This window comes from Anguilla rostrata, chromosome 17 (genome assembly GCF_018555375.3).
Source record: "Anguilla rostrata isolate EN2019 chromosome 17, ASM1855537v3, whole genome shotgun sequence".
NCBI lineage: Eukaryota > Metazoa > Chordata > Actinopteri > Anguilliformes > Anguillidae > Anguilla > Anguilla rostrata.
This window is the reverse complement of record NC_057949.1, coordinates 3,030,771-3,053,494: the sequence shown is the minus strand read 5'-3', so window position 1 is coordinate 3,053,494 and position 22,724 is coordinate 3,030,771. Positions and strand designations below refer to the sequence as shown.

General features: G+C 50.2%; 1 protein-coding gene across 2 annotated transcripts in view; it reads right to left on the bottom strand.

Annotated features, from left to right (window-relative positions):
* Positions 1-22,724, bottom strand: part of LOC135242879 (LIM and SH3 domain protein 1-like) — a 32,550-nt gene that overhangs the window by 1,922 nt on the left and 7,904 nt on the right. For both annotated transcript variants that reach the window (XM_064314160.1, XM_064314161.1), the window contains exons 2-6: positions 18,004-18,098; positions 9,355-9,439; positions 3,869-3,976; positions 1,157-1,223; positions 111-310 (exon numbers count right to left, since the gene is read on the bottom strand). In XM_064314160.1, the coding sequence (XP_064170230.1) occupies positions 111-310; positions 1,157-1,223; positions 3,869-3,976; positions 9,355-9,439; positions 18,004-18,098 (555 nt within the window). The remainder of the gene's footprint in view (positions 1-110; positions 311-1,156; positions 1,224-3,868; positions 3,977-9,354; positions 9,440-18,003; positions 18,099-22,724) is intronic.

The following is a 22,724-nucleotide window of genomic DNA, read 5'->3' as shown; positions in this document are numbered from 1 at the left end:
AAATGTTTTTCGGTATTTCTTGATTTGTCAAAGGGGAGAGAAAAAAAAAGAAAGAAAAAAAAAAACACCCAGGACAGGAGAGACATGGACATTGACATGCAGTTCCTCACCCCAGCACTAGGTGGCGGTACAGGCGCAGGTGAAGGCGCGGGCGCAGCCGCAGCTTGGCGAACGGGCTCAGCGGGGGGCTGGTAGAGGGTGGGGGACTGGAACCCGGGGGAGGGCTGGTAGGCGGTGGGGGACTGGAACCCGGGGGAGGGCTGGTAGCTGGTGGGGGACTGGTAGCCAGGGGAGGGCTGCTGGTTATACCCTGTGGACAAACGGACACACAGACGCACAGACGGAGGGTGAAATTACAACAAAAAAATAAGACTGGGAGCAGCAAACTTTTTATGAGCCAATAACACACTTAATAACCCGACATATAACCCATCACCCGCCCCCTAATTAAAATAAAGGGGGATGTACGACCGAACGTTGGACATAAAAACGATTCCACTGTAATTAGCGCAGTAGTGCGCGCAACAGGTGCGTTTTTGAGGTCATTTGTGTCATGTGACCTCACAGCCCACCCTAACCCCTTGCGGGCCCCAACGGGGGGACCCGATCCACGGTTTAGGACCTCTAACCTCTGCGTCTCGAGGCTGGAGGTGCCTCGAGGATCTCTGTCGCTCATAAAACCGAACGGTCTGCTCGACCCTCCCTTGGCCCAATCGGCTTCGAGCAGCACCAGCGGTGGGCGTTTGGAAACGGTGCGAACTGGAGGCTCGTGTGGAAACTCAGGACCTGGTGCCGCAGCCTTTAAAAACCTCCGGCACAGCAGGCCAGGCTGCAGCTCAGAGGCGGCACTGTGTGTGTGTGTGTGTGTGTGTGTGTGTGTGTGTCTGTGTGTGTGAACTGTGTGTGTGTGCGTGTGTGTGTGTGTGTGTGTGTGTGTGGTATGTCAGTGTGTGTGTGGGTGTGTCTGTGTGTGTGTGCGCGCGTGTGTGTGTGTGTGTGTGGTATGTCGGTGTGTGTGTGGGTGTGTGTGTACTGTGTGTGTGAACTGTGTGTGTGTGCGCGTGTGTGTGTGTGTGTGTGTGTGTAAACTGTGTGTGTGTGTGTGTATGTGTATGTGTGTGAGCATGTGCGTTCATATGTACAGATCTACGTTTACCTGCAGTCGGGCTTTGTGGAGCCTCTCCTCCCATTCGGCTCTTCTCAAACTCCTCATGGTACTTAATCTGCAACACACACACGCACACACACGCACACACGCACACACACACACACACACACACACGCACACACACGCACACACACACACACACACACAGACACACCCACAGACACACCCACACAGACACAGACACAGACACAAAATTTCAGAAGTGAAAAACGCTGACACGTCAGGAGTCTCTCATCTCAGAATGCCCAGAGGGTCACAGACAGGGTGCACAGGAATATTCCGGTTTGTTGAGCAGACAGGTAAAGTTCCGTACCTCTGAATGAAGAGAGACCAGTTGTAGTGACCTGATTACTGGCACACACACACATACCAAACACACACACAGTATCTCCCTAAATACACACACACACACACACACATTCACAGTACCCCACCCCCCCCCCCCGAAACACACACGCAGTCACACAGAACCACACTACCACACACACATATATTTAACGTATGCCAGTATCTGGAACAAATCGCTTGTTTTCACAAATCCGACTAAGAATGCACCCTTCAGACTTGGGCTCAGATTCTGTACGGCCTGTTAGAAACTGTGCCCTGTGGGATGTTCTGAGAACAGGCTGCAGCCACACCTCTCCACAGCGCTGTGAACGTCATCACATCCATCACTGACTTACACACTCACATCACACACGGTCAGATTTAATCACAACCAGCGCAGATTTTCCACGCAAGCATTCAGACGTCATTCACCGAAGCGGCCAGCAGGGGTCTCCAGACCTGCCCTCACATTTCCCTTACCGGTTTTCAGTCCTGAGGCTGAGCTGAAAACCCATTTTTTCTTTTATTTCGTGTAAGAAATGGACCGTGAGAGGAAGTGACATCATCACCGGCAGTCACGTGAGTTTGACGTTACCGAGCAACAGCGCATCGCACATTTTGAGAAGCGGTCAAAGAGCAGAGAGACCGAGAGAGAAAGTGGGGAGGGGGGCAGCACCTGTCTGGGGTATGATGTCAGGGTGTGACGCAGGGGTGAGTGACAGCACTCTATCCAACCCCCCCCAAAAAAACACCCAGGTGAATCAGCACAGGTGAGGCTTACCCAAACTCAACCACTTGCCAATGAAACCTTTTCTATCTCCACATCGCGTTTGTCACAGTATTTCCCAGAGAAAGAGAAAAAGGGAGAGGAAGGGGGAGAGAGAGAGAGAGAGAGAGAGAGAGGGAGGTAGCACAGCAGAAGGGGAAAGTGAAAACCCTGTACTCTCGCTCGAAGAGCGTTTGAAAGACTCCATTAGGAGGAGGTGAGAAACAGAGGGAGGGAGCGAGGGAGGAGAGAGGGGAGGAGAGAGCGTGTCTCGGCACGAGCTCGCAGAAGTGTGAGGAACCAGCCGCGGCTCGAGCTGCACACCGCGTGCGGCACTGAGGCCCAACACCGCCGCCCTAAAAGGACAAACGCTCCGTGGAATATTTCAGCCTTAAGCACACAAAACAGATCCCAGCTACGCACCAACTGTTCAGCCATGAATTCATCTCAAAAACGTAAATCTTTAATAGTGATGCAAATATGACGCCAATATTTGTGTGTATTTGCCCACAGGAGCAAAGACAAGCGCTCTGATGAAGCTCTGTGTGTGTGTGTGTTTGTGTGTGTGTGAGCGTCTCTCTGAGTCTCTAGCAACGATTTAACCACAGGAGCACACACAAAGAAAGCTCTGTGCGGAGTGGGCCTGAGTGTATTTTAATATTATTTTGCATGTTACTTATATGTATTCTTAGGCAATATTTACATTTGTATTTCATGCCAATAAAGAAACTTGAATTTGAATTTGTCTCCCTCTCTCTCTCCTGTGTATGTATACATGTGTGAGTGTGTGGGTGAGTGGATGTATGTGTGTGTGTGTGTGTGTGTGTGTGTATCTCGGAGGGCTGCGTGTACGTGCATGCATGTGTCCGTCTCTCTCTCTCCTGTGTATGCATGTGTGTGATTCTATCGGAGTCTCCCTGTATAAATGGGTCTGTGTTGTGGCTGCATTATGTTAAGTGTACCGCATGTTGATTCTCTCTCTCTCTCTCTCTCTGCCTCTCTACCTCTCCCGCCCAAAACTACCAGCTCCTTAATCACACTGCCATAGAGCCACAATTACCCAGCGTCCCCCACACCGATTATCCCATTAGAGCAGCTCCAGCAGACGACGGGGCTGTCGTGCCCGTGTGGGGAAAAAAGCCGAGCAAGGCAGCTTCGCCTGGCGTTAGCGCCACGGACGCTACGCTCAGCATCGGGCGGGACCTTCCGGAAGGCATCCAACCAAGGAGCGGGGGCAGGGTGACGGAGAGCCAATGCAATCCAAGCCCGAACAAAACAGGCAAAAGAGGTTCTCGAAAGAGGAAGCTGCAAATCAATTTAAGGCCACGGGGCGGGAGAGGAGATGCATCGAGCGGAGCTTCCTGTAATCCGCCGAAAACCCCGATCGATCAGACCGGGCAGCGGTGGGACGGCAAGGCGGCAGAAGAAGGACCGAGGCTGACCGTGAAGGGGCCGGGCGATAGTTTGTTTCCGAGAGGTGGGAGGAGTCAAAGAGACGAGGAGCAAGAGGTACAGGAGAGAGAGAGCGAGATGAGGGCAGGGAGAGAGGGAGGGAAATGGGAAAGACGGATGGATGGATGGAGAGAGAGAGAGAGAGAGGGACGTACGTTGCTGATCTGCTCCTGCGTTTTCTTGATCCTCTGCATTTCCGGCGTGTCCACCACGACGCTGAAGCCCTTCCCTTTGTTCTTCTCAAAGTCCTCCTTATACAGCACCTGCGATGTGTCCGCACACACACGCGCACACACACACACACACACACACACACGCAAACAGAGTAACATGAATCACTACACAGTTGCTGGAAGCCCTCGTGAAAACACTGAAAACATCAGGAAGCAGAGTTGTGTGTGTGTGTCTCAGTTAAGCGTTCTGTGAGTTAGTGAGTTCGTTTCCGTGGGGACTGCTCAGACAGAGCTGTGTACTAGTCTCAGTTAAGCGTTCTGTGAGTCGTGGAGTCAGGACAGTCAGTGGTTCTTGTCAGTGACGTGCTCCAAATGTGACAGCTCGTTGTTCAGTGTTGGGGGCTGCCCGACAGAGCTGTGTACTGTTAGTTTAGTTAAGTTTCCCTCTGCTCGAGCGTCGTCAGTTAGTGAGTTTGTTGCCGTGGGGACTGCTCAGACAGAGCTGTGCATGTGTTTCCGAAGCAGGGCCCAGGTGAGAATCCATACGTCCGTCTGTCTGTCTGTCCGTCCGTGTCCATCTCTGACAGCAGTGCTGAAAGTCACTTCCTGTGCACTAAGAGAGAGCATTCTGGGTGCACAGGAAGTATCACCAGCGCCTTAAGAAAGCTGCCTGTGGGCGCGTGCGAAGTGGCGGGCATTCGTGCTTGTTTCTGCACAAGGTGTGTGTGTACTCGTTTCTCCACAAGAGCCTGCTAGCATTTGTGAGCTCAACAGTGACATTTGTCCACAAAATATTACAATATTGTCCAAATACCACAATAACAAATCACCACATGGGAGATATTAGAAAAAGACAAAACAACTTACGAATGCGAATACATTTTGTTGTGGGGAAAAAAATGATTGACTTCTTATTTTGACCATATTGATAAACTGAAATCGTTGGCTGAAACACCTGAAGCCAGGAACAACAGGAAGAGGCCAGCCAATCGGGAGAGGACGGCGACTACCACGGTAAGTATATCGAAGATTGATCCGGCCTCCCCACCGCTGGAGGAGAACACATGGCCAATCAAAAGATGGCCACTCCCAGCATTCCCCAACTCCCGCCTCAAGTCCTGCTTCCGTTTCTACTCTGGAGGCTTATCCATGTTCTGGAACTTCTGCCATTTATGCAAGGTTCCCACACACATCAGACTTCTATTTTCCATGACTTACGGAAAAACCTCAGGGATTATCTTTGGGGCAAGGGTCAGAGCTAATTTGGGTAATGTGGACACACATTCTTGAAGCACTGCGGGGAAAAACATTGTGCGTCAGAGGTGGACACCTCCCCTCTCCAGTGACTGTGCCTTTCAGCGGTGGAAGTGCAAGGCATCACACTGACGAGTGAGGGGAGAAAGACGGCCTTGTTCATTTGGCCCATTCACGCGCACTTTTCAAGGTCAATGGGACATGATCAGTTTCCATGACTTCCCAGGATGAAAAGTCCCAGGGACCATGAGAACCCTGGACCTAATATGTTCTGCATAACACCATCTTTTAATAGGACTACCACTGTCACAACAGTGACTGACATAGCCGTCATATGCTCTAATATAGCCTCCATTGTCCTGTGACACAGTCACCATGTCTTGAAACAGCTTCCACTTCCTGCGACACGGTCTCTACTTCCTGTGACACCAGTCTCCACATCCTGTGATACCAGTCTCTACTTCCTGTGACACAGTCTGCACTTCCTGTGACACAGCTTCCAGTTCCTGTGACACAGCCTTCACTTCCTGTGACACAGCCTCCACTTCCTGTGACACAGCCTCCACTTCCTGTTCCACTCAGGCCCAGAATCAGTGCCAGGATACGGCACCCCCACACACTGCCCCATGCTGGCAGTAACCAGATGAATGATTAATAAGAATCCCCACAGGAGCTGCGCCTGGCCCCTGCTGAGTAACCAGATGCAATGTTGACAAAGAATCCCAGGATGCTCCGGCTGTTTACCTGCTCCTGCGATTGTGCCAGGCTCGGCCAGGAATGCCCCAGGCGGCCCCCTGCTCTCGATTGGCTGCGTCTGTGCGATAAGTCCCTTCCACCGACCAACCCCCACCATCCCAGAAACATTGCCCCAAACTGCCAGCCCAGCTCCTGACTGGCGTCCCAAGAGAGACATCAGTAAGAAGGCTAAATATAAACCCAGCCCACCGCCTCAGAACCGCACTCCATCCCAAACACAGCAGAACCGGGTACAATCTCAGAGATAACAGCCTGCAGTGTGTGTGAGGGCGTGAAACGCAGGTGTGTAATCAGGGTGCGTAGTGAGCGTGTGTAATGAGGGTGTTAACGTTCGTGTGTAATCAGGGTATTGATAGTGCTGTGTAATTAGGTTGTTGACGTTGGTGTGTAATGAGGGTGTTGATGATGGTGTGTAATAAGAGTGTTGATAGTATTTATGCGTTTGTGATCGTCAGTCTGCTTGCTGTTTGTAGTCACCAGTGCAGGCAGTAATCCCCTGTAACCCCGTTAGAAAACAAAATCAAACCCCAATCTAATCCGGATTTCCCCCGATTAATCAGGGCACGGCTGCCCACTGCCCCTAATCCCCCCGGACACTACAAAGAGGGGTATCATCAAATCGGTGCCCAGAAGCTGGAAGAGCCTCATCCACAGACACACATCCAGTAAGGGGCCTGCAGAAAATTATACGCTGGAGATGAACGAAAGAATAATGGCGAATGGATGGATTTGGCCAAAGGCATAAATTAACGTCCCAAAACACGAGCTCACCCCCCGTCACCGTAACGCTCAGTCAGATCCGCGTGAACAATGGCGACCAAATAACACCAAATTCACGATGACATCACATCCTGTGATGAGCACAGCATAAGGACTCCTGATAAGGGTCATGCGAGGCACAGAGAGACGGCACAATGTTCACAGTGAAACAGACTGGTGATGAATCCCAGCAGTGGTCAGATTAACTAGGGCTGTAGTCAAATTCAAATTCAAATTCAAAATGCTTTATTGGCATGAAATACTTTTGTACTTATTGCCAAAGCGTACACACACAAACAGGAATTGGAATACAAACAACAGTGAAATACAAACAACATTGTGGTAATGACAACAATGCAATTAACAGTGTGGTAATGGCCACACTGTTGTAGTCACTATGTCAGTCTCGGTAAGTTCAAATGACCCGCAACGTTTTCTGATTTAATGGGGATAAATGCTACGCCCTACAGCCGAGACGTGGCGAAGATCGGAGGGTCTCACATTAGCCACAGTCTGCGGCGGTAGGTGGTGTTTTCACACACACAAGAAAGCCATTTGGCGGAAATGAAGACCGTCAAACTGTGCCACGAAAGGCGTTCGCCGCGACCGCAGCGACTCGAGCCGACCCCTGACCTCCGACCCCTGACCCCCGACCCCGGCCCATAAACCGCAGTGCGCCAGCGGTCACACGTGTGGCAGAGCCGCGGGCTTGTGGGCTCAGCGAATCACAGGAGAGCATGCGCTTGGGCTGCGGCGTCCCTGGCGCGCAGGGCTGGCTGGATCAACAGGCACAACTGGCAACCCTCCATCCATTTTTAGGGATAAGGAAGAAAGGACCAAATTGTGTCAAAATAAATAATTTCACACACACACATATATATGTGTATTATAGACACACAGAGTGAATATATATATTCTCATGGTGAGAAGTGGTCACGTGACAGAGGTGAGCAGTCACAACGGTTGCCGTCACTGCAGTCATTGGTGTCACAAAAGAGGGACTGAGAAGGGTCCAATTGAAACGGTTCTTGCTGGCATCGCCTCGGTAACTTTAGTTACGCCGCGCTCTACTTCTGGGTATTCGCGCTTCGGGAAGATGAGTCATCTGAAGCGAACCGGCACGCCTGCGATCGCCCCCGGCGACGGGGGTACCCCCCCGCTCCCCCCCTCCTTCCAGAGACGGGGGGAGCAGAGGGACAAACGGGGGGGGGGGAAGAGATACGTGTGGGAAAAACACAACACCGGGACAGATGGTGTTTTTTTCTTTTTTTTTTTTTGCAGCGCTCCCCGTTTGACCTTCCGACCCCGCGCAAAGCGGCCGCCCGCGTTATTATCCGGAGTCGCGTCCGAATACAATCGGGAGCGTTAGGGGCTTTCGTACGCGCGCGCGAGCGCAGCTTAGCCCAGACGCTAACGAGAACGACGACAGCCATTAACAGGCCGTCGCCGAGGAGCGCTTGTGCTTTCCATAATTAACGGGGTTTTACGTTTCGCGCGAATCGCACGCGTGTGCGACGCTCGTTTCGCACGCGTGCCAACGCGGCGCAGACCGGTCTGTGCCCCAACTGCTACTGCACGCGCGTGAGAACCTGCGCGTTTTTATATGCATTTATGTGCATACAGTATGGAAATGTGCTTGCTGAGGTGGGGTGGGGTAGGGGGGCTCAGTGCATTTTTGCCACTGTTTCACTATTGCTGTGTTGCTAGGGGAAACCTTATCACCATAGCAGCAGCGCAGAGTTCTGTCACACCCCATTACCAGACTCGGCAACATGACAGGGAGAGACCGGAGTGTGTGTGTGTTTGGGTGTATGTGTACATGCGTGTGCGCATGAAAGGGAGTGAGAGAGAGACAGAGATAGAGACACAGAGAGAAAAAGACCTTAAGGAATGCGAACAGAGAGAGATGAAAGGTTATAAGGAAGGAAGTCCTCTCTAAATGCAGTTTTAATCTCAAGAGATGTCAGTTAGAGATGAATGAAGACAGGACATGAGACCAGGGAGGGACGGAGGGAGGGAGAAAACCAGAGAGAACAAGGGGGAGGGGGAGGTCAGAGGATAGGGAAGATTAGAAGAGAAGTGAACTGAAGAGACTCATCAACAGAGTACCAAGTGAATGAATACATAAAAACAGAGACAGAGAGAGAGAGAGAGAGAGAGGGAGAGAGAGAGACAGACCCACACAAACATCTGCAGAACAGGTTTTGCCACAAGTAAACCTGAAGCCGGACTGTTCCGCATCCATACGCAGTGACACGCGAAGGCAGCGCAGCGAGCAGAGGAGAATCAGGAGGCGTAAAAAGTCCGAACGAGGCCGTCCGCGTGCGCGAGCACGACGAGAGGAGCGCGCGGACAGGAAGCGGGTGCAGCGGTGGAGTTAGCGGGCTTTGTGGAACGTGCGGCATCACAGAAGAGGATGCGGGTGTTTTGGTGGGATAGGAAGATGCCAAAGCATGGGAAGAGTCTCACGGAACAGAAAGTGGGTTTTATGGTACTGAAAATGGCTACCACGGTACAGGAAGTGGCCATCACGGTACAGGAAGTGGGCGTACCCACAGTACAAGAAGAGGGTGTCAGGAGCTGTGTCTGATAGCTGTACAGGAAGTAGGTGTCGTCGGCATAGGGAGTGTCTGTTAGCGGTACAGGAAGTGGGTGTCTTCGGCATAGGGAGGTGTACAGGAAGTGGGCGTTGGCGATACCTGGCTCTGCATTTTGCTCTGCTGTTTGAGACGGAGGTTCTCAGGCGTATCGGCCACACTGGTGAAGGTGGTCTTGGGGTAGTGTCTGTAACACAGAGAGAGTACAGCGCCATACATTACACACAGATACACACACACTGTAACACACAGAGAGAATACAGCACCATACATTACACAGAGATACACACACACTGAGAGAATACAGCACCAAACATTACACACAGATACACACACACTGTAACACACGAAGAGAATACAGTACCAAACATTACACACAGATACACACACACTGTAACACACGAAGAGAATACAGTACCAAACATTACACACAGATACACACACTGTAACACACGGAGAGAATACAGCACCAAACATTACACACAGATACACACACACTGTAACACACAGAGAGAATACAGTACCAAACATTACACACAGATACACACACACTGAGAGAATACAGCACCAAACATTACACACAGATACACACACACTGTAACACACAGAAACAGTACACAACATTACACACAGATACACACACACTTACACACACAGAGAGAATACAGACCACACATTATCAACACAGTACACACAAAAACAGCACCAACAACACAGATCACACATGAACACACACACACACCACACCATGACACTACACATAACACACACAAATACTACACACACGTAGCCACCCATCGACACACATACCTACACACACACACACACACACACACACACATAGACACAGCCCAGCCAGGACGCTGGCAGATGGGATCTGTTGGCCATGTGTGAGCATGAGAGCTGTGTATGGAAATTTCCGGAAGCAGAGAGACCAGGGCGGCAGCAGGGGAGCTCTGTCCGGTTCGCACGAAGGTCGTCTCGCGACTGCCTTCGACCTTCTCGACATCACATACGGACATGGGCCGAGGTAACCACGCACACCCGCTCCGAAAAGCAGGAGACAGCGAGCCCTACCGCTCCTCTCTCCTGGTCTGGGGGCTTTTGGAAGCACCCCGGCCACAAGCTGCAAGCGACAAAAAAAAACCACCCGCGACTGAACTGTCCCTCCCTCAGCCAGCACAGCACACAAGTCTTCACTAAAGACCTCCTCCAAACATGATCCCTCTCTCATCGGCTTCACACGTGAAAACCCCAGAGAGTTCAGAGAGAGAGAGAGAGAGAGAGAGAGATTCTGTGGCGGAACCAGGCCGGGTCCAGATGCGGTCGCGTTCACAGAGAGAGAGAGAGGTTCCGTGGCGGAAACAGGCCGGGTCCAGATGCAGTCGCGTTCACACAGAGAGAGAGGTTCCGTGGCGGAAACAGGCCGGGTCCAGATGCGGTCGCGTTCACACACAGAGAGAGAGGTTCCGTGGTGGAAACAGGCCGGGTCCAGATGTGGTCGCGTTCACACAGAGAGAGAGAGGTTCCGTGGCGGAAACAGGCCGGGTCCAGATGCGGCGCGAGTCACCGGGTCTGGAACGCCGTCCACGGTCGTCACTCGGCTGGACCGCCGTACCGCCGGCCGACCGCACGACACGGCGGACAGTCCCGCCGCTTCTCGGTTAAACGCCCGTCAGAACCCCGGGTCAGTCACCCGGGCGCCGGCCGGAGGACCCAGACGGCCAGAGCTCGGGAGACCTCATCTGTGTGTCAAGGAGCAATGCTTTCTGTTACGGTCATTCTCAGGGGTGTACCGGTTTGCACACGGGTCAGATTGTCAGGGGCGTCAAAGTGTGCTAGTTTTGGCACACCTTTCCCTATCAAACACTTCCCTGTATCTCACAGTATCTCAGAATCATACACTCACTCACCTTCTCTCACACTGGCACACACACACACACACACACACGCACACACCTACACCCACACGCACACACACCGGTTCAGAACACAGCTTCCCTCCCAGGGCTGTCTCAGCACTGAGGCCACTGCGCAGCGCAGCTGAATGGAGGGAAGTGTTTTATCTTCGATTAGTCACTCGGCCCACACAAAAACAGGCTTGTAAAACAGGCCCGCGTCAGACAGCCACTGATACAGCGGGCTCCAGGCTTGGGTAAATGGCCCTCAGTGCTTTAACCAGGCTCTCCGGAGCATCCCAACAGGAAATAAGAGCTCTATTCAGATCCACTGTGAGAGCGGGTTCTGCCACAGCCCTAATGGACTGCCTGAATGGGCTTACTGACCGCAGAGCCAGAGACCGAGACTGAGACTGCATTTGTCTGTTCTGAGCGCGCTCGTTCCTGGAAGGGGCGGAGCCTGGCCGGAGCGCTCGCGCCGCGCGGACAGAAACACACGCGCCGTACGCAGCGCTGACCGTCGAGGACTGCGCAGGCATCGCACACAGAACCGCACCTAGTCACCACATGCGCCTACCCAGTCTAAACACACCATGCAGCCTACACACACACCACACAGTCAACACACACACTCAAACACAGCATCAACACACCAACACAGCTAACACACACACACACCACAGTCACACATGCACTCAACACAGCAGTACACAACACACACGCACACACAGACTAACACACATCACAACACACACAGTCAACACACACACACACACACACAGTCTAACACACATGCACTCAAACACAGGCAGTCAAACACACACACACACACAGTCTAGCACACACACACACACACACACAGTCTAACACACATGCACTCAAACACAGGCAATCAAACACACACACACATCAATCACACTCAAACACAGGCAGTCAAACACACACACACACACACACACACACACAGTCAAACACACATGCACTCAAACACAGGCAGTCAAACACACACACACACACACACACACACACAGTCAAACACACACACACAAACTCAAACACACATGCACTCAAACACAGGCAGTCAAGCACAATAGCAGTCAAACACTGAGTGTGTGTGAACACTCCAGCACACACACACTCAGGCACATACGCATTGGAGTGGCAGAATGTCCAGGCAGGGCACTGCCAACTGCACCCTTGAGCATGGTATTTAACTTAAATTGCTTCACTTAAAAAAAAAACAAATTAAAAACCAGCGGCGTAAATACTTTGCATGTAAAATCACATGCAAAATATAAGCAGCCTAAATCGGACTGCGTTTCTGCCAATGGCCTAAATGTGATGAAACGCATTAGACGCCCAGTACAATCACAGCACTGGGAGGCGGGTATCTTGTCCGGACCCTTCGATTAGACTCAGCGATTACAGTTCCAGCTCCGCCCAGTTTACACACATACTGCACACTAGTATAGTGTGTGTGTGACTCTTCAGTGTGCCCTAGCCAGTGCGTAGTCTACCTCCAATCAGTGAAGACTACAAGATTCTATCAATGCAACCAGTGTGTTTTACCACATTCAATGTAACCAGTCTGTATTACAACACCCTATCAATGTAACCAGTGCATATTACATTCAATTAATGTAACTAGTGAGTATTACAATATTCTATCAATGTAATCAGGATGTATTACCACATTCTATCAATGTCACAAGTGTGGGGGGCATGATGGACTTAAGATGATTCCAAGGGGCTGTCAAGAAAATTGAGCTGTACTACTGCTGAGATGGGGTGGCCTGGGGTTGGTGGGGTCCAATGCGAGATCTTCTCATGGGGCCCAAAATCTCTGGTAGTGCCCTACTTCTCTAAACCAGCTCCCCCAATGGTTAGAGGGCTGTGCTGGGGTGAAAAAAAAAGCTTCCCTCCTGTATTGCTTGCTCGTCCCCTTCCCCCATGTGACCTGGAAGGAGCCACGACAGGAAACGCTTGAATCCTTTAATAAACGATGGAAGGAAATGTGACCTGTCCTCGTTTGTCTTCTTCGATGAACAGTACGATTACCCACCGTTTGAGGACGCGATACCTCACTGGACCGCAAGTCCCACAATGCTTTGCTTCCAACAAGCAATTGAATGGGTCACAGAAAAGGCTTTCGCCTTTCTTCCTTAAATGGCACCACCACAAAATGACTGGAGTGAACGAGGATGTCCTGTCGTAATTCATATGAAAAAACCATCATTCCCCTTCAATCATCCCCTCCCCTCCTTCCCTCTCGTGTTTCCCTGTTCCCTTCCCTGTTATGTGTTCAGAAGGAATCCAAGAAAAAAAGCAAGTTGAGGAAACAAGTAAACACTTAACCTCGTGAAGAGATAGGCTTTCTTGGAATGTTTGTTCAAAATTCTCAGTCAGCATTCCAGAACTTCATTGCTTGCAATTACCAGTAGTGATTGTGACATCAGCACTAGAATGTTCAGTTAAGAACATTCTAATCACGTATTTGTGACCTCACACCTTAAAGGGTTAAATAATTAGAACGCAGCCCAGTGCATGACATTTTCCCATGAGCCTCTGGGCTGTGTGAACCCTTTCAGTTTCCTGCCTCCCAGGTTCCACAGGCAGAGTGTGTTGAGTTGCCTTAGCACGGCACAAGGAAAGCACATGTGCAGTTCATGACATTCAGTCGTCCAGCAGTAAATGTGATTTACAAACAGCTTCCGCACCCTTTCCTAGAAAGTTTTAAAGACAAGGAACTGGGATGTGTCTGATTATTTTTCTCCAAAAAATCTTCATAGCAGATGTGGCCTTGCGAGTGCTCGATAAAAAACACACACGCACACACGCATACACATGCACCAACACACACACACCCCAGTTTGGAGTAAGCCCTACACACAGTCACACCACTGCATCAGCTCAAATGCAGTCACTCCCAATGCGCTTCCCATCTCAGATGGAACACCTTCTTTGCATTAAAGACCTCATATACAAAGCTGCATTTCTCATTTCTGCTTTATTTTATTACTCTTTGCATTGTGAATTCCACCAAAAACATTCTGGGGTATTGTCCTTGTGAGATGGGAGTGACAGCACAGCACAGCACAGGCAGACAGTGTGTGACAGCACAGGCACTCTGAGTGTGACAGCACAGCACAGTCAGACTGAGTGTGTGACAGCACAGGCAGACTGAGTGTGACAGCACAGGCAGACTGAGTGTGTGACAGCACAGGCAGACTGAGTGTGACAGCACAGGCACACTGAGTGTGACAGCACAGCACAGGCTGACAGTGTGTGACAGCACAAGCATACTGAGTGTGACAGCACAGCACAGGCAGACAGAGCGCCACAGCACTGGCAGAACGAGTTTGACAGCACAGACCAGACAGAGCATGACAGCACAGCACAGCACAGGCAGACAGAGCATGACAGCACAGCACAGACAGAGCATGACAGTACAGCACAGAACTGGCAGACCGAGTTTGACAGCACAGACCAGACAGGGCATGACAGCACAGCACAGACAGAGCATGACAGCACAGCACAGGCAGACCGAGTGAGACAGGATAGCACAGACAGAGTGTGACAGCACAGCACAGCACAGGCAGACAGAGTGTGACAGCACAGCACAGGTAGACTGAGTGTGACAGCACAGCACAGCACAGGCAGACAGAGTGTGACAGCACAGCACAGCACAGGCAGACTGAGCGTGACAGCACAGGCCTCTGCAGACCCTTCTGTCCTCGGGCTGAGGCTGTAACTGTACTGCAGGCGCCAGGGAGGCTGTCTGTATCCCATCGCTGATCTATGCAAACGAAAGCCTGGAGGTGGCTTTCACATAGAGAAAAAGAAGGTGCGAAGGAAGGGCCGCTCAAACGCAGTTTCCTGAAAAGCCATCTCTGTGGGATGGCAGTACAGGAACTGAGGTGCACGCTGCCACCCCAGGCAGCCATTTGGGCACCATGGCCAAACACAAGAGGCACTAGTGTGGAGGGGGCAATACGCACCTCCATCCGCGTTAGCAAGTGCCTACTGAGAGATTAATTTGTTGTGTGAGTGACTGACCCTGTGTGTGTGTGTGTGTGTGTGTGTGAGTGACTGTGTGTGTGTGTGAGTGACTGACAGTGTGTGTGTGAGTGAGTTTGTGTACGTGTGTGTGTGTGTGTGTGTGAGTGACTGTGGGTGTGTGTGTATGTGAGTGACTGTGTGTGTGTGTGTGTGTGTGTGTGTGTGAGTGACTGTGTGTGTGTGTGTGTGTGTGAGTATGCGAGTGACTGTGTGTGTGTATGAGTGACTGGGTGTGTGTGTTTGTGTGTGCAACTGACTGTGCGTGTGTGTGTGTGTGTGTGTGCATACATGTCTGGGCCCATTAATCCACAGTCTGGCCATATGGGATTATAACCACTTGAGCACACACACACTCCATTGTGCCCAGTGTATTATCTCCGGGTGGGCACAGCGTTACTGAGTCAGTGGGAGAGGTGTCTGCTGCAGACTGAGGCCGGAAGATCCTGTCAGAAATGAGCTGAATGAATTATATAAGGAGGCCAAGACACTTCACAAGCCATCTGTACTTGCTACAGTCTAAATCTGTACACATGGGTGTATGTGTGGGCATTTGTGCATTCTGTGTGTGAATTGTGTTTTTGTGTGCATTTACGTGTTTGTGTGTACTGCTTGTGTGTGTTTTTGTGCGTGTGTTTACACGCGTGTTTGTGCATTTGCACGTGTTTGTGTGTGCCTGTGTGCATGTGTTTACGAGTGAGTTAGGGTACGTGTGTGTGTGTGTGTGTGTGTGTGTGTGTGTGTGTGTGTGTGTGTGTGTGTGTGTGTGTGTGTGTGCTCGCAGACAGCAGCTGGTGTCCACACTGTACTGCGTACGCCTGGGTGAAAGAGCCTAACACTTCAGACAGCCCCCCAGTCCAGTCCTGACCGCCCTGATTCACACACAGGGTTCAGGCCCCGGTGGCCCCGGTGGCCCCGCTCACCCGCCAACGCTCCCGCTAACCCAGCCGCCAAGGCCCGACTCCCGGAGCAGAGGTCGGCGGGCACTCGGTAAAAAACAAAACCGGGATGAAACAGCCCGGGGTTTGTGCAGACCGGGGGAGGACAGAGCCAAAATTCCACCGCTCTGGCCAGGCTCTGTGCCCGGGGGGGGTTATTTACCGTCTCGGGGAGCAAAACAAGCAGAGCCCCGGGCCGCTCGGCAGTCTCCACCCGACGGCACGGCCGTGCAGCCGAACACGTAGGAGAGAGCGGGGGCGGAGGAGGAGGAGGAGGAGGAGGAGGAGGAGGAGAGGTGGGGAAAGAGAGAGTCGGTACAGAGTAATCCTGGTGAAGACACGAGGAGCGCAGGAGTGCTTGCTGAAACTTCAGGGGCTTGCCCGAGCATGCATGAGACTCCAATGAGAGGAGTTCCACGCATTCCCATCCACATGCATGCACATGTACACACACGACAGACAGACACACACACACACACACGCATGCACGCAGAGACACATGGACACATACACATCCACGTAAATACAAAAGCATGGACGAACATGCACGTATATACACAAAAACACACAAGCATGCATGCATGCATGCACTTGCATATATACAAAAACACACACACACACACAAAAATGTTCACATGCGTACACATGCACACATACATGCATGTGCACACATCCATAGACACAAACACGTTTGTCAACATATGCACATTCATAAACAAACACACACAAAAGCATGCACACAGGCATACACAGACACACACACGCACATATTTGCGCACACAAACATGTACGCACATACAGTACATATATAGACGCAAACATGCATGCAAACACATGCATGCATTCAAAAACATGCATGCACACGCAAGTGCACGCACTCAAGACACGAATGCACACATGTACACGTACATTCCTGCAGACAGACACACATGCACGTGTGTCTGCACACACACATCATCCGGAGTAGGGAGGACTGGGCAAGGAGTGTGTGGGTCAGAAGGGAATTCCTGGGATTCTTTCCTGAATCTGGGAATGTGTGGGCTTGTGTGGTATTGGAGGGGGGTTGCAGTCAATTGTGCAGAACTCATGCTCAAGGAATTTCCCTCCCTTTCACTGCCTGTGATGGAGGGGGAGGGGCAAAGGGGTGAGGGGGTGGAGCAAGGGGCGGAGACAGTGCCCTTTCCCACACTGTGCAGAGCCTCTCCCTGCAGTGAACGGGCGCCAAACAAAGAGGATATGAAAAAATGAAGGAGAGAGAGAGATGCACGGCACCAGTGAACAAAGAGAAGGCCTCTGGTGTCCTGAACTCAACTGAAACTACTGAGCTGAACTGAGCCAGGCTGGGAACAGGATTGAGCTGAGCTGAGCCAGGCTGGGAACAGGACTGAGCTGAACTGAGCTGAGCCAGGCTGGGAACAGGACTGAGCTGAGCTGAACTGAGCCAGGCTGGGAACAGGACTGAGCTGAGCTGAGCCAGGCTGGGAACAGGACTGAGCTGAGCTGAACTGAGCCAGGCTGGGAACAGGACTGAGCTGAACTGAGCCAGGCTGGGAACAGGACTGAGCTGAGCTGAACTGAGCCAGGCTAGGAACAGGATCTCAGAGATCAGGATCTCTGCAGAGGGCATTCCCAGGCTCCACTGTTCCCTATGACCAGGAGACAAGAAGCTGGGAGTATCAGTACCAGATCATTATCATACACACGCGCACACACATAGATACACAAAGACGCACACACCACACACGCACGCGCACGCGCACGGCCCCACACGCACACGCACACGCACACGCACACGCACACGCACACACACGCACCCACACACACACACACACACACACCAGAGCATAGGTACTACTCACACATTGCAGTATGGTCTCTTCTCAAAGCCTTTGTAATTCTTCATGTTTAGAGTCATTTTGCAGATTTCGCAGCTGAAGCATGCTTTATGCCAGTACTGAGAGAGAGAGAGAGAGAACGAGACAGACATATTAATTGCATTTGTCCCAATTATTACCCTGTTCTCATTTCTCTGGGACACGAGTAAAACGACGGTTAAAATCATTAACATTGTTTCCCCATTCACTATGAAATATTTAATCCCAAGGACACTCTGAGCCGCTCTGTGAAAGAGCAGCGAAGGCAGCCAGACTGGGTCAGCCAACCCTGTGGAGGCTGCAGTCCAGCGAGAGAGAGAAGACTCTTCCGCTTGCTCCACTGATGCCAGCGCTGATACACTGCATCTCTCAACCCTTCCAGGAAACATACAGAACAGAACAGAAACCTGACATGTCCAGGATCACTTCTACCTTGTTCCTGTAGCACTTTCATGTTACACATGTACCTCCACCCAGCACTTATATTGCACTTGTATCGTTATCATGATGTTGTAGCTCGCTGTCATGCCTCCTAGTTTGACTTAATATTACTCTCTGACCTAGCCTATGCTAACATTGTGAACTGGACTTACTGTGTTCATGGGTATGGATAACTGTTACATAATGAGTATTGCACCTTATTGGACCTGTGTTTTGTAGTAGTTCCAATGGCCTTTGCTATACACTTATTGTAAGTTGCTTTGGATAAATAAGGTAAATGTAATAACACAACATCCACTCAAACTCAAATTCAAACTCAAGATGATTTATTGACACAATTTGGCAGGGAACAGATTTGTAGATCTAACAATAAATACATCAAAAGGTCACAGAAAATTGTAAAATTTCAGAACACTAAAAAACTATACAACTACATAACATGTAATTGCTTACCAGCATCTACTCGCAAGACCTTCACAACATCCACACAATAAAGCAAAAGAACATTCAAACAACCCATCGCACAACATTTACACGACGTCATAACACAAAATGTGCGCATCATCACAAACACAGTATTCACTCCGCCCGTTTCAGCCAATCACGGGACAGCCTGGCGGTCCGTAACCCGCGGAAACGCGGTCTACATAAATAAACCACCCCTGGGAACAGAACGTTTCAAATTAACCACCGCGAACGCTTCACAGCAAGGCTAAACAGCCTTGCCTTGCAGTCGGCTCTGCAATACAGACAACTCTATTCGCCAGTCGCCCAATGACTCGCGGGAGAGGGCGGGGCCTCCACAGTGATTGGCGTGTATCTCCGAGGCCAACTCGGCCGGCGGCCGTGACCGCACACACCGCCCAGCTCGGTCGGCCAGCCAGCCGGCAGTCGGCGTGCAGTGAGCAAACGCCTCATTCCCCAGGAACAAAGCATCACTGTGGGGTTTGGGTAATCACTCCAACGCCCCTTCCTGGATTAACTCACGTTTCATTCAAAAAATATATAGGCCTATACATGTGCGTGTGTGAACTTAACGCGTGCGTGTGTGAACTTAACGCGTGCGTGCGCGCCTGTGTGCATAAGTCCAGTCAGCCAACAAAAGGAAACCGCAAAGCAGAAAAAAAAAAAAACAGGTTCAAGGTTACTGGGGATAGAAATGGCTTGATACTGTCTGTGATACAGAACGGTCTGCCACCGCTCATATTTGAAAAGCTGTCTGTCAGGCCTCTTGCCAGGAAGTGAACCGCATTCAGCATTGAAGCCATTTTAAGTTTAACAAACTGCAGGTTTTTCTACGGGATCAACAAAGACACAACACGACACTGGAGGGGACGTTGCCTGAAGTGTTTTTCACTGGAATGTTGAAACAAAGAAGAAACAAAATGAACAAAATAACTCCTATAATTATCTAGTGTTTTGGGCGATGTAGCAAATAGAAACAACAATTCAGATCGGCTGAATTGTTCATTTGTTGCAGAAAATGTCTCAAAACACCAAATCCCATTTTGTGTGGATCTTCTCAAAGATATCACCATGAAATTCAGCAAAAAAGAATTATCACTTGAGGTGTTTATTGAAAAGTTTTTTGTAAGACAGGAAACAATGAGGACAATTGTCCCTTTCTTGTAAATTGGAATTTATCTTGTTTAAAAAAAAACACAATGACCTCTATGCCGCACCAGAGATAGGTCAGGTGCTAGCACTAGCCATAGCCTAATGCTTGTAGAAATGAAGGATGGCAACAATTAGCAAATGTTCCCTTTATTATGAATGGACTTGCCAGGGATTGTGGGTAGTTTTGCTACAATGGTGCCCAGCCTATTACAAACTAAAAAAATGAATGTAAGTCAACTTCATTAATGGCACAACATAAACCCTGATAACAATGACAAGAAATTTTTTATTCCCATTTTTTCTTCTCTATGCATGAATAAAACTTGTCTGCTTCAATGCATCCTCCATTCATTAATATTCATATCCGTAAGACACCTCATATGTAGACCATTCCTCGTTGCTAGGTTAGAGTAGGTTGTCCCGTGCAGTAACATTAGACTAACAGACAACACAAAAGGAAGCAACATAAGCTAGGCTCTACCATCGTACAGATGAACCTGCAGATGTATTCATTGTGTACACCCAACACCAAGCAACTGAACACTAACATCAGACTTGACAGCAGTCTCAAAACTCCAGACATTACACCCAAATAAAGAAAGGCTTTAATTCCGCATATTTCAGCTTAATTACGGCTAGCTGACGGTAGAGCTACCTGCCGATCCATCTGTTCTGTGACCACCAGGAGTGTCACTAGCAGCATCAGCTGGGAGTGACAGAGGGAAACCACTGAATCATGCACCAGTGCAAGCTTTGAAAAACATTGTTTTTTTGATAACTGGTGAAATGGGAACTACGAATATTAACTGTTGGGGGGACTGCAAAATTGCAGCGCTCGCGGGCCTCCAAACATGAAACCCATTTCTTGTGGGTCCCTTCATTTTTTTTGGAGAAGACAAAAGCGTATTGGTTTTTCTGCATCCAATGAAGACAATGCTTATGCACTCCCAACTTAGCTTGCCTGCGCAAAAGTTGCAAGGGCATCATTTACAAATTACAAGTAGAAAGGATTTCACCGTTTGTAACATGACAGTGACGTACATTGTACCCAGTTAAACTCGCCAACTGAAAACCTGGCATTTAGCTAAGGGGGAAAGTAACCCAATCTTGGCACAGGCTTTTGAACATTTTATTTTTTTTTGGCAAGAATCTTTTTAATATTTCTAGATCAGTGAATGCAAAAAAGTATTATAATAACACTTCAGCAAATGATTCATAGATTTCAGTTTCCTGGACCTCTAATAGAAGCGCACATTATGCATACAGTGCGATTTTGCATAAAACATTGCATCTCCCTCAGCCTGCGAGTCCAGCGAGCTACGGGTTCCTGGCGAAACGCTGCAGTTATTTTTTTCCCCTCAGGAGTCCCACAACAGGTCGATATCCTGCCACCAGGAAAGCTTGTTTCAAAGGTTTCCTCGTTACGCAGACACGGAGCCGCTGTTTATCCCATTAACGGGAAGTGAGTTCCGTTGCTGTGCTGCTACATGACAACACGCCAAAGGACCACCGTCTCCTGCGGACACTGGGCCAGCTCCGCAGTAATTCGCCGCTAAAGAGCACGTCCGCTCGCTAAACGGCTCAACTTTTCAGCCTCAGACCGGATAGCGGCTCTCACCGTACCTGCGTCCGATAGATGTATTCAAACACACAGAAAGAGATACCATCGGTATGAAAATTACACCAACAGCAGTTTAAATATAGTGTGCCTTCTAGTACAACTGAGCATAGGGCCCTCCTTCTGGTAATGTCCAGTTTAGCCACGCCCTCCGCCGAGGAAGCCAAGCTCCCTAGTGTCTCGGCAAATCTCCTTCACCATCACCGCTGCTGTTCGGAATGTTAAAAATGATCAGCTTCTCGCTAATAAGCGGTTAGCCCCGCCCACGTTACATACTCTACAAGGTCGCTGCAAATTATTTCGCCCCTTGGTGTTGGAACGCCTAACAGGTTCAGATAAAATTGGACCTGCTAAATGATTGTCTGATATCAAAGGCTAAAGTCACAGAACAGCAACTGATGAACACGCCCGTTCACACGAGAGCCTAAGGTTGAATTGATCTGTATTACTGTCATTGTCTGTTTTACTGTATTGGCACACTTGATATTTATTTGTGCACTCCCGTGTATTTGTATTCATTTATGATGCTTTTTTGGCTAGATGCCCCTGGGTAAAGAGAGGAAATAGGGATACGATAACAGGGCTGTTCTGCAGGATAAATACAGGATAGACAGACATGACAGATGGACGGGCAAAACGGACGGACGGGCAACATTTACAGACACACACGGTCACCAGGAACTGAGAAATGCCCGCCTGCATCAGCCTCTCGTGTGAGAACCCCATAGATTCTCTGCCCTCCCTCTCTCTTTCACTCTGCCCCCTCCCTCCACCTCCCTCCCTCCCTCCCACCCGCCCAGGCTTATCTGTGGCCCGAGGGCTTGGGTTCAAAGCGGAGAGAGGTTGGGGGGGTGGGGGGTAGGGGGTAGAGGGTGAAGGAGCCGGTCCTCTGGCTGATCCGACTATCATCTAGGGAAGGAGGAAACAAAATGGAGGGAGGGAGAGAAAGAGAGAGTTCCGAGAACCACGGCTCCAGGGCTGACTCACGCCGCCATCTTCATTTCACACGCTCTTCCTTGGTTACCCCGCA